At 40.1% G+C, this 12,986-nt stretch overlaps 1 protein-coding gene across 3 annotated transcripts in view; it reads right to left on the bottom strand.

The window, feature by feature from the left end:
• The window catches only part of PTPRA (protein tyrosine phosphatase receptor type A), a 150,099-nt gene that overhangs the window by 22,924 nt on the left and 114,189 nt on the right, over positions 1–12,986 (bottom strand). For all 3 annotated transcript variants that reach the window (XM_047744412.1, XM_047744411.1, XM_047744413.1), the window contains 4 exons: positions 8,720–8,810; positions 7,722–7,798; positions 4,099–4,135; positions 17–114 (listed from right to left, as the gene is read on the bottom strand). In XM_047744412.1, coding sequence (XP_047600368.1) covers positions 17–114; positions 4,099–4,135; positions 7,722–7,798; positions 8,720–8,810 — 303 coding nt within the window. The remainder of the gene's footprint in view (positions 1–16; positions 115–4,098; positions 4,136–7,721; positions 7,799–8,719; positions 8,811–12,986) is intronic.

A 12,986-nucleotide genomic window follows, 5' to 3' on the forward strand; every position in this document is an offset into this window, starting at 1 on the left:
TAATTTCTTCACTCACCTCCTTTCTCTCCTTCAGGTTGGTCACCATGACAATGGTGGCTGTGTTTTGTTCCCAGATCATCCTCCAAAAATCATTCACTGTTTCTTCTTTTGGTCCTAAAGTAGTCAAGAGCAAAGATGAGGAGAGCATACACCAAGGGGAAGAAATCTGCTGGGAAATTGGGAACATTCATTCCTGACTTTTGGAAGCCTAGGCCCACATGTTCTCAGCTAAATATCCAATCCATCTATCCATCCACCTACTAAGTGAACATTTCCCATCCACCCTGTATGTGTCAGGAAGTGAAGGGGGCTGGGAGGCTGTCAAAATGTAAAGAGAACACAAATAATGTCTCCCAAGGATATTATAGATGAGGATTAGAAATCATAACTGCTCACTAAATACCTATGATATTGGTCAGCCAATGAGCTAAGTGCTTTATATCTCATTTACTCCTTCCTAGCATGCTCTAAGGTAGGTGTTGTTAGCCACAGAGATGCTAGGTGGCTTGCTCAGGCTAGAATTTAAAATTTACTGCCATCCAGTCTTTTCCATAAAGCTGATGGGAGATTTCTAAACAAAACAAGAGTGCAAACAAAGAGAAAGAAATGGGATCTAACAGGATAGAGGCTAATGGAATTCCCTGGGTGTTGATGAAGGAAAGGCTCAAGATGACAAAGGATAGAGGGCAACCAATCCAGAATGGAACTGAGGAAATAAGGTTCTAGAAGAATCGTAAGATTAAAAAAATTTTAAAAATTAAGCCTCATGTTTCTGAAGGTACTGAGAGGAAATAAATATTTCTAGTGGAGAGTCTGGGGGGAAAAACTCAGTGCTAGGTATATAAAACACTAAGTAAACAGGATAAAGAAGGTAAGTATTCATTTGGAAAAAAGGAAAACCAAAAACTGTATAAAACATCATGTAATAATTCAGTTGTATATATTAGTATAATAATAATAACAATGTAAGAAATATTATCTTAGCTCTAAATTGTGATTTAACTCTACTGGGAGAATGGGGGAAAGGGACATGTGTATGCATGTATGTCTGAGTATAAGACAGTCTGTAAGATGATTAAATAAATTATCATCTGTCATAAGAAGTCATCAAGAGATAAAAATGGTTGCATTAGAGTAAAAAAGTGAAGAGGAAATGGGGGAGAACTTTGTTTTTATATGCTTTGTAATACCCTTCTGACTTTCTTAAACCTTGTATTCCCTTTGGTAAAAATAAAAAAAAATAGTAGTAAGAAAAACAAATAATGACAGGGTGGACATATGCCAACAAGATGTACAGAGGTAGAGTTGTTCTACTGTCTAGCAAGGTCAGGAAAAATCTCTTGGGGATGGTGACATTTAAGCCATATGTTGGGGTAGATGAGACGGAAAGGAATTTAGAAAGGGGATATAGGGAGAAGAAATACTCCAGGCAGAGGTGCTGGGGACAGCAGCAAGAAAGAACATGAGATGTCCAGGGACTGTAAGGAGTTCAATGAGGTTATAGTATAGGGTACATAGAGTGGTAGAAGATGGAGGGGGAAAAACAGGTACCAGAATCTAAAGGGGTAGAGACCAGGCTAAGGGAGGCTTATTGTATAAATAATGGAAATTTGTTGTAGGATATCCACAAGTCCTAACAAGAGCTTTGCATCATTAAAGGCCATTCTGGTGGAAGAAATGCAAGGAGCAAGGTTGGGACCTAGAGGTCAATTAGTAGGTTACTACAACAGAGCTGGAAAAAAAGATGGGGATAAGGCAGTGTCAGAGAAGACGGATTTTGGAGAAAGAAATAAGAGAACCACTCATATTCAGAGCGAAGAACAGGCAGGAAATCTGGATGATCCCAAATCTGGTTTGGTTGATTAGATGAACTGCCTTCCATTCATGGTGATAGCTAGAGAATACAGGAAAAAAGCAGTTGCGGAGGCTGAAGAAGACTGATTGTTTTGTTTTGTTTTTAAGTAATCTCTACACCCAACATTGGGCTCAAACCTACAACCCCAAGACCAACAGTCTCACGTTCCACTGACTGATCCAGCCAATGCCCTAAGGCATATTTTAGTTTTTGATGTTGAAGAGTCTGTGGAGGTATCCAAGTGGTGAGTTAGAAAAGTTGTTTGAAGAGGTGCCTGGCTCACTCAGTCAGTTAAGCACCTGCCTTTGGCTCAGGTCATGATCTCAGGTCCTGGGATTGAGTCCTACATCGGGCACCCTGTTCAGTGGGGAATCTGCTTCTCCCTCCCCCTCTGCCCCAATCCCTTCTTGCGCTCCTCTCAAATAAATAAAATTTAAAAAAAGAAAAAAAAGAAGGAAGGAAGGAAAAATAGCTCAGAAATTCAAGAGAGTCAGCAGCCAGACAAACAGAGGTGGGTATTAGATGAGTTCTCTCAAAGAGAATACAGAGGAGAAGAAGAAAAGAAGGGGTCAAAAAGAGAATGTTGGAGATCTTCAGCATTATTCAAGTTCAGAAAGCAAATGCCTGGGATGAAGACTAAGGACGAGCAGATGGAGAAGCAGAACTAAGAAATGGTGCCATGAAAGACAAGAGTGGAGTTTCAAGGAAGTAGTCATCCACAGATTTGGGGAGAAACTATATTTAAGAGGCAGAAGGAAGAATAAAAGTCAGAGAAGAAATATTTAGAAAAGTGAGAAAAATCAAGACTGAATGTCAGGAAATAACAGAGGAGAATTTCAAGGAGTGTGAAGTACTGTGGAGAAGCTCAAGAAGAAGGGGGGTGTGAGAAAAGATCTATCAGAAAATCATAGGTGACCTTACTTCAACAAATATTTTAGCATCAACAAGGTCCCATGGCAAATAAAGAGAGGAAGAGATTGCACATTGGCTACTTGTGCTAGAATGATCACTGAGCAGGTGGCAGCTGAGCTGGGCTTCAGAGGGTAGACCTGACTTAAGGTCAGAGGGTGAGAAAAGCGGGGCCTGGTTAGGCAATGGCCAGGCCCCAGTGGAAGACTGTAAGGGCAAGAAGGATCTAAGGTTTTTCTTAGCCACCTTATTTTACTTCTGTCTCTGTTTTATCTCTACCATGGTACTTGTCCCAACAGAACTTTCTGCAATGATGAAAATGTTCTATATCTGCACTAATATGGTGGTCTCTAGCCACATGTAGCTATTAAGCCTTAAAATGTGACTAGTATGATTGAGAAACCGAATTATAAATTTTATCTAATTTTAGTTAATTAAAAATTCTCATTTTAAATAGCCCCAGTTGGCTAGTGGTTATTGTATTGAAGAGCATAGCCACTTAACCAGAACTTCTGTTAATTTTGGTGTAAACTGTCCTCTACCAACTAAGGGCCCCAAAAACACATGGACCATCTCCTGTTTTATTCCTGTACATATCCCTATCAACTAGGCCAGTGCCTGGCACATAACAGATGGCTAATAATTTACATTTGCTAAATGGCTAAATAAATGGGCTCTGCTGGACCATAATAACATCAATTATTTTGCAGTGCAGCAAACAACATGATATTTTTACTAGGATCCCAAAGATGAAGGACACTTACTAAAACTTGAGGCTATGGAAATGTGTGCAGAGCACATCTAATGTAATGGCACTAGGTCCCTGCTCTAAGGGTTCCTAGACCACTTTTCTGTAAATAACAGAGGCGCTCAGGCCCAACAACAGGGGGAGGAGATGAGGCAGCCTGGACCCTGTGAGGTGGCCAACCCTCTAGGGAGACTGAATCCAAATTCAAACTCTTGAGAAGCCTGGCTTGCACCTAAGGTTCCCATCAGGCCCTAAGACAGAGGACCTCATTAGAGAGAGTGTGTGTGTGCGCGCACGTGTGTGTGCGCGTGTGCAGCCTTCTCCAGTCTTTTTTATGCACATATACAAAAGGACTTCTTTAACAGGATCCCTGGATACTGTCATCAAGATGAAGGCCCTTAGTTATAAATGTGCAAGGCAGATTTTATTTCTTTCAGATGATAGTGATTACAGAAAAATTACAGCATTCTGATTAATCTATTTAGCATCTGCACCAAAAAAAAAAAAAAAAAGGAAAAAAAAGAAAAGAAAACCCACTAATGAACTAACGGTTGAGCCTGAAAGTAGAAAATGATCATTACTTTACCTTGTGCAGCAATGAATTTGTTCTTTTCTTGGTAGCCCTGAGGGTAGGGTGGGAGAGAGGTGAGGGATAAAAAGAAAATGAGAACCAAAAATGGATAGGAATGAACTTCCAGCTCCCAGTTAACAAAGCCTCCCTTGTGAAAAGGTCCAGGCAATTAACAAGATTTCCATTTTAGAAATTTCCGAAGGATTAGCTTTGGATACCAGGAATCAAAGATTACAAAGATCACATGGTCTAGGTCGTTTTCTCAAAATGAATTATTAATGAACACTGGTGTAAGAACATCCAAATACCAACACCTAGGCTAGACCCTGTTCCTGATACCTTCTTAGCAGCTGAGAGTCTAGGTGTCAGTGCTAACCCTCCAAGGCAGAAGCATGTGTGGTGGTTCCATGGATGAAGCTGGGCCCACATCAGGAAGGAAAAGGGGTTCTTTTCTTTTCTTTTAAGGAGTTATTTACTTGATAATCCTTTACCCAGGTCCAAAAACCTTTGGGGAAGAGCCTGTGGGTATGTGGAATAGTTCTGAGCGTTAGACAACTGGGTTCCCCATTACAGGTAGTAGAAGACAAGAAGCAAAGGGGCCTGGTAATGTCACTGAATAGATACGGAGCCTTGGAAAAACTAACTACTGGCAGTATCTTTCTTTTCCAGTTTTTACTGTTTTAGTGATACAACTTTTCAACATTTTTATTTTATTTTTTTTTAATTTTTTTTTTTTAAGATTTTATTTATTTGTCAGAGAGAGAGGAGAGCGAGCGAGCACAGGCAGACAGAATGGCAGGCAGAGGCAGAGGGAGAAGCAGGCTCCCCGCCAAGCAAGGAGCCCGATGTGGGACTCGATCCCAGGACGCTGGGATCATGACCTGAGCCGAAGGCAGCTGCTTAACCAACTGAGCCACCCAGGCGTCCCTTCAACATTTTTAAATATAGTGTTCACTTGAAAAGTCCTAGGTAAGTGAAAAATCCTCTGACTGAAGAATTATAAATGACCTGTTGAAGACAGCCATAAGATGGGCAATGAGGGAGGAGGCAGCTTCACTAATGGGACACCATGTCACACCAAGATGATGGCGTGAAATACAAGTCTGCAAGGCAGTGGCAGAATAAAGGAAGGGGCCTGAGTCTGAGAAGCCATGTCCTATTGTAGTTCAAAAGAGAGGAAGACAGGGCTGCTTGCTAGCACAGAAGGAGAAAGCTTCAGACCCTGAGAGATGGACATATTTAAAGTCAGTAGTAAGAAGCTTGTTAAAATTTTTCTTGAGAAGGGGAATTTAAGTTTCTACAAGTATTTTTAATCATTAGAAGACGGAAACTGAGAAAGGCTTAATTTGTTTATAACTAAACTTGTCATTAAAACTGAGAAGCTCTTGGGAATGTGTTAAGCCAAGTCATATCCCTGTTCCACAAGAAGGCACTAATTTCTCACAGGAGCATGTGGGCCATGAGCAGCTTAACAGCCCTGCTGGAGGGCCCAGCCCCAAAGTGCTTCTGTCCCAACCAACACTGTGCCATATGTCCCCTATGAATGCATGCTGACATTGTGATATGGCAGCATTGCTTAACCAATAAGGTATAGCTAGAATGAGGCAAATCTACTGCTCTTCCTTGTGTTATGATCAAGGAAAAGATAAAATGTGGCTCCCTGGTTCCTGAGATGTCTTTGGATTTTCAAAATCAAATCGTTGGCTAGCTCTAGGTGGTAGCTACATTCCTATCTGTTAAAAATAAAAACATTCCCGAAGACCCTACTCTTAAAACATCTAGAGTTAAGTGAGGAAATTAGTCCCTCTTAAGATTCCAGGTTGGAAACCCACTTGCCAACTGTGCCACTGTCTGTTTCATCATCTCCTGTAACTAATGCCAGGTTTGCTTTTGAACCTTTGTGGTCTCCAACCCATAGGTCTCATTCCACCCCTCTGCCTGCTGCTACCACTCCACAGTGCTGAGTACCACTTCTCTTCAAGATTCCCATTTGATCTTAGCTGTCTGTGCAAGAAGGGCTTGGTAAGGGGTTGCCAAGGGTAGAAATGGGGATTAACTATAAATGGACAATAAGGTTCTTACTGGTGTGAACAAAATGTTTTTAAAAGTAAGCGGTGGGGCACCTGGGTGGTTCAGTCAGTTAAGCATCTAACTTTGGCTCAGGTCATGATCTTAGAGTTCTGAGATGGAGCCCCTGTGGCAGGCTCTGCGCTCAGCAGGTAGTCTGTTCTCCCCTCTCCCTCTGCCCCTACCCCCACTTGTGCTCCCTCCCTCCCTCTCAAGTAAATAAAACCTTTAAAAAAAAAAAAAAGGAAGGGACGCAAGTATCTTTGAGGTTATGAAAATATTCTAAAGTGGACTAGTGATGGTTGTATGTATCTGTGAATATACTAAAAACCACAGAGTTGTAAATTTTAAATGGGTGAAAATTATGGTATGTGAATTACACCTCAGTGTTTTGTAACCTGCTTATGTCACTTAGCATAAATCTTTAAAGTTATAACATGTATCAGAATTTCTGCTCTTTTTTGAGACTGAATAATACTCCACTGTGTGCATATACAATATTTCACTTCTCCATTCATCCACTGAAGGACACTTGGGTTGATTCTGCCTTTTGGGTATCGTGATTAATGCTACTGTGAACACGGTGTGCAAATTCTATGGGTATCCTCTTCACACGTCCGACTTCAGTAGTCAGGCTTGCTCTTGTTAGCTTGTGCTCGCTTGTGCTCTCTTTTTCAAACTTTCTTTACTGGCTCCTCACACAGCCTATAGAACATACTCAAGTCTCTTGGACCATTTCTGTAAACATTGCTAAATCACCATTAAAAAAATCTCCTCCCAGTTTCAGCTCTTCCCTCAGGCCTTGGTTCAGAGTAGACATAACTATCCAGACTTACCTAGTGTCAGATATTCTTGTCCTTTTCTTCTCCCTTACTTTTACTCAAGATGGGAAGACCTGCTTTTGTTCTTACTTATCTGAATAAGCTCAAAAAGGATTCAGTGATGCTTACAGAAAAGTACACCTTTAGATTTCCAGGGGAAATCTTTTGGAATGACAACAGGGTAAACATAAGAATACATATGAAACTACCTGATCTTTAAAAAAATTTTTTTAGTCTTGGGACACCTGGGTGGCTCAGTGGGTTAAGCCGCTGCCTTCGGCTCAGGTCATGATCTCAGGGTCCTGGGATCGAGTCCCGCATCGGGCTCTCTGCTCAGCAAGAAGCCTGCTTCCCTCTCTCTCTCTGCCTGCCTCTCCGTCTACTTGTGATCTCTCTCTGTCAAATAAATAAATAAAATCTTAAAAAAAAAAAAAAAGCATCTGGCTTCAGGACAGGTCATGATCCCGGGGTCCTAGGATTGAGTCCTACATTGGGCTCCTTGTTCAGCAGGGAGCCTGCTCCTCCCTCTCCCTCTGCCTGCTGCTCCTCTGCTTATGCTCTCTTTCTCTGTCAAATAAATAAAATCTTAAAAAAACATTTTTTTTTTTTTTTGGTCTCTTAAAAAATTTAGACTCCTCAGGAAAAACTTGAAATGACAAATATTCCTTCTAATGTGAAGCTGGAAAGGAGCCAGCAGATGGTAGCCAATGGTCATTCAAGGTAATAATGAGAAAACCCTGAGTTCCTTACATTGATGAATGAAGCATTGATGTAATCAGAATCTGGAACTCCTTCAACTGGTGTCAGATGGACTCTAGAGTGATCATCTAGGAAAAAAAAAATTAATGTTTCAGTTAATGATACAACCAGGCCAGCTGAGACATCTGTGCCTATGTGCCTTAAGATATCACTGAAACACTGTTTATAAGAGCAATAATTTGGACACATCTTAGCCATCATTCAGGGACTAGTTAAATAAATTAAGATGTACCCACAACAAGGAACGATAAGGAGTTGATAAAAAGGAAAATGAATATTTCTGTCTCTTGACAGATGAACTGCCAATATACACTGTTAAAAGAAAAAAGTCAAAGCAATATAATCAGAATACTAATTGCTTTTTAAAAATATACATAATATGCATATACTCATATATGAATTAGAAGACAGGAATATCTATAAATGTCTCAGAGAGTGGTCTCTAATATATTATGCACCCAAAAATACACCAGAAATTTTTTTAAAGGATAAATTTTTCTTGAGAAGGCAATTTAAAAAACAAAGCAAAATTCAAACATTTTGCTGTCACATCCCACTGGATTATGCATATCCCATTCTGCAGACCACTGGCTTAGACAAATGTATGTTATAAGGTTATAAATCAACTAATTAGCAATGACTAACCCTGGGAAGGCGTTATGAAGAGAACTCTGTATTAGGATTTCTTTGCCATAAGCACTACAAAAAACCATAACAACCATGCACATCCTATCTGGTCCCAGTGAAACTGCTCCTCTTGACCTAGGAACTTTAGGCCTGCCACAAAAACCTGGTCAAGCTCCCTCGCTGAACTTTATAAGCACCTGGGTCACTCCGGGGGACCATAAAGGCTCTTCCCGCCCAAAGGCTCGACCATACTTATTACCAACCCTCCTATGATCAATCACAAGATTCTTCCCATCCTCAAAAAAAATCTGGCTAGAGATGTAGTTTAAGATTATATGCCAGAAAACTCTGCAAACACTCACAAGGCAAGATGTTTACATATCGATTTTTTTCCTTGTTTTCCTCCTTGGAGGCAGCTTCACAGGTGGCTTGGATAGGACAAGCAGGGAGAGCCTAAAAGGTTAAGAGAAATTAAAGGAAGTTACTAACAGGGATAAACACCAAACATGCAAAATGCTGCACCACCCCACGACATGACAGCAAGTTTCTACCCTAACTTGGGGGACAAAGATGGGCTCAGGTGAATACTTGCAGCCTAACACAGAAGAGTGCACCTCTCCTCTAAACAGCCTGCAAGCTCCTTAGAGTTTAATGCCAAGAATCCGCAGGGGGCAGAATGCCCTTACTGTTACTATAAGCGCAGCATGCTCTTTATATGATTACTGTGTGGTTAGGGACCTGTTTCAATGCTGGGTCAAAATGGACCACCCCTGTAAACAGGAATGGGGACATAACTAAAGGGATGGCCATGTTAACCAACATGCAAAGATGAGAAGCATCTCAGAGTGAACCACACAGGAGGGGTCTGAATGGTCAGCTGAGTTAGGCCCTCTCTAGGGACCTGAAGGGAATGACAGCCCAGCTTTGAGTACCATGAGGCAAGGAAGCAAGGACAGGCAGGTGGGTGGGAAGACATTCACATGGACGCAGCAGTTAGGAAGCAGAGGATTTGAGTGAGTTGACATTGAACCTGCAGTAGTTTTGGAGCAAATGTAAATTAGCTAGTAGTGGGAAGTGTGTGGATTAAAAATAAGTAGTCTGACATGAGATAGTTTGGACTGTATGAACTTAAAATCTGTTAAACTTTCTAGGACCCGATTTTCTCATCTTTAAAACTGGGTTAATAATATCCACCACATAAGAAGTAATTACCAAAATCTCAAGTCTAGCACAGAACAAGCATTCAATAAATTGGTTTTATAGAAGTGGGAAGCTAAGCTTTACTATTTGAACCACTTTCCTCTTATGTGTTCCATATATTCAAAATTTAAAAAGCAAGGAAGCAAATAGTTCAAAATTCCAACCCAGACAACCTTTCTGACAAGTAATTTGGAAATATGCTTTATGAACCTTAAAACTATCCATGCTTTGACCTAGCAACTCTACTTTTGAGAATCTAGGCTAAAGAAATAAAAATCTCTTTGTTCACATTATTTACTTTATTGTCATTTGGAAGGATCCAAAACTGAAAACAACCTTAGTATTCAGCAGTAGGGGAACAGTTAAGTAAGTTATAGGTTCATGTATTACTTTTCATTTGTTTTTTTTTTTCAATAGATATAGACTAGTACCTATTAGGCACCAGGATAAATACAGAGCAAACAGTGGGGAATCAATCATATACACAGTTCTTGTTCTCAAGGACAATACAAACTTGTGAATGAAAGACATTAAACAAACAAAACATATGAATTACATACCATGAAAAAATACAACGAAAGAATAGAATGCTATTACAGAAAGTATCAGAAAGCCTAAGATATACCCAAATTTAGATTAAGGGTAAGGTCTCTGTGAGGAAAAAGGAGTGTGAAAAATAATATTCTAGGCAATGAGACCAGCATCTATGACCCAGAGGCAGGAGAAGGCCTGGCTGTGTGAGCTAACTGAAAGGTCAGTGAGAGTATGTATTATATAGACAATGTGGGTGGTGGGGATGGCAAGAGGAAGTGGACGAGAAGGGCCTGGCAAGGTTGGATCACACAAGTCCATGTAGGTCCCTGAACAGTGACTGAATTTTATTTTAAGTACATGAGGAAACCATTAAAGGTTTTTCAACTGCAATCCAGTTTACATGTTAAAGAATCACTCTGGCTGCTATGTGGAAAAGGGACCAGGAGGAAAGCGAGAATAGGAACATGGAAGGAGGATGGTATAAGGAAAAGATGCATGTGTCATACATTCTGGAGTTAAAGCTGGAATGAAGGGAAGGTGGGTTGGGGCAAGAGACAGGAATAAAGGATAACTCTCAGGTGCCTACCTTTGATAATCAAAAAAATATATTAAATAAAAGAAAAGCCAGTCTAAAAGCGACTTATTTTTCCAGATAGATGCAAAAGCTTTAAGAAGGGAGCAAATACACTTCCTGGGAACTAGCAAGATCATGGTAGGAGAAATTAAAGTGGAAGACCCTAACAGGAGTTGGGGGTCTCACAGTCTGTCTGCCTTCAGTTACTCAAGAGAGTTTCCTTTCAGAGTTAAAACGCTGCCAGTTCTGCATGTCACTATACTGAGAAAACAACTCCTTGGACCCTATGCTGCCAATACATAAAGGGGAAAGAGAGTTTCCTGGGCTGGACTCTAATACATAGAACAGAGACGTTACTTAAGACTGGAACTTCCCAGTTCACAGTTGGTTTGCCTTCTTCCAGACAAGCCAGATTTCCACAGGTTTCCACCCTGGTACAGGGAAGAATGAGATACAAGTTTTTAATGCCCTCATGACTAAGCCAGAGGCATTTTTCCATGTACACCCTTGTCTAAAATGATGTAGAACAGAAGCAGTGACAGCAAGACTCTTGAAAATAGTCCTCAGGGGTCAGTTATGACTATGACCACACCTCATAGTCCTATCAGCATTCCTAGCTCCCCACAGTCATGATGAAGAAAAACTAGGGTCTCCAGCCAGGCTGAAACCCCTAAAAGGAAAGTCAGGAAGCAACAAGAGCCGCTGTTGTTGGCAAGAGAAAACAAAGGGCCTCCCTAGAGAACCTGGTGTCACATGCAAAGGGTCAGACTGAACAGCCTACGGCAGGGATGAAAACAAGGTGAACCCTACCTACTCTTTTAGTTTCTGCTCTGAAAAACCTAGCTCACAGAGCTAGGCACAAGCAGCTGACCCGGAAGGCTACCAGATTGTTAAAATCCCTAGAAACACTAGGAGGCATCAAAGACCATTTCATTCCTTGCTTAAGCCTTTACTGGGGACAAGGCTATGTATGAAATTATTTTTTTTTAATATGTCAATTTTTTAAAAAAATTCTTTTTCAATTTTTACATTTAAAAAAAAGGATATCCATCGTACAACTTAACTTAGAAGTTCCCTTTGGGCCCTTTCTCTTCATATCCTGTTTTTTTCCCCTCCCACAACTTAGAATTCCGTGTTACCATCACCTTGCTTTATCTGTATTCCGTACATTTTGTATTCTCAAACAATATATGTATTTTTTTTATCAGTCTATTTTTGGAATCATAATCAAATGGTGACTTTTTTTTTCTTGCCCAACATTATATTCTGAAGATTCCCTCAGGCTGTTACAGGTAGCCAAAGTTCATTCACTTCAACTATTCTGAAGCACTCCGTTTTGAGACCATACCAACATTTATTTATCCATTCTTCTACTGATGAATATTTGGGTTGTTTACAGTTAATAATTCTGCCTTGAATACTAATTTTATGTGTTTCCTCATGCACATGTACAAGTATTTCAAGTATTAGAATCTCTAACCCTCACCAAGTAAGGCCAAACTGTTCTTTGAGACAGTCGTACCAATTTACACTCCCCCCAGCAATATTAAGTGTTCCAGTTGTTCTGGATCTTCACCAACATTTGCTACTGTCAGACTTTAAATTTATCAAATGTAGGCTTAATTTACATTTGTCTGATTATTAATGAGGTTCACCATCTTTCCAGAGTTTACTAGTCAACAGGGTTCCCCCTTCTGTGAGGTACCTAGTCAAGGGTTTCCCCTATATTTCTTTTTTTTTTTTTTTTAATTTTTTTATTTTTTCAGCAGTTTCCCCTATATTTCAACTGGATTGCTTATTTTCTTATTAATCTGCAATTCTTCATTCTAGATACTCATTCTTTGTCTGTACAAGTGTTAGAAATATATTTTACTAAGCTTGTGGCCTGCCATTTCATTTGCTTTGTCATATTTATGGACAGAGTTTTGCATTATAAGGTAGCCAAGTTGATTGATCTTTCCCTTTATCAACATTTTAAATCTTAAGAAATCCTTTTTTGCTGTGAGATCATAAGCATTTGTTCCTCCATTACTGTCTCTGCTTCAATATTTTGTCTTTTAAATTTCAGTATCTACACCAACTGGGACCTATTTTTTGTTTGATTTGAACCAAGAACTCAATTTCATTTCTTCCCATAGGGTTACCCAACTGTCCCAGCACTACTCATTGTAAAGACCATCCTTTCCCCCACCAAAACTGCCATGGCATTTCTGCCATAAATAGGTTTCCACTCACACATGAATCTGCTTTGGGGCTATTTTGTTCCAGTGGTCAATCCATCTATTCCAGTGCCAATACAAAACTGTCTTAATTTTATAATA

Source organism: Lutra lutra, chromosome 9 (assembly GCF_902655055.1).
Source record: "Lutra lutra chromosome 9, mLutLut1.2, whole genome shotgun sequence".
Taxonomy (NCBI): domain Eukaryota; kingdom Metazoa; phylum Chordata; class Mammalia; order Carnivora; family Mustelidae; genus Lutra; species Lutra lutra.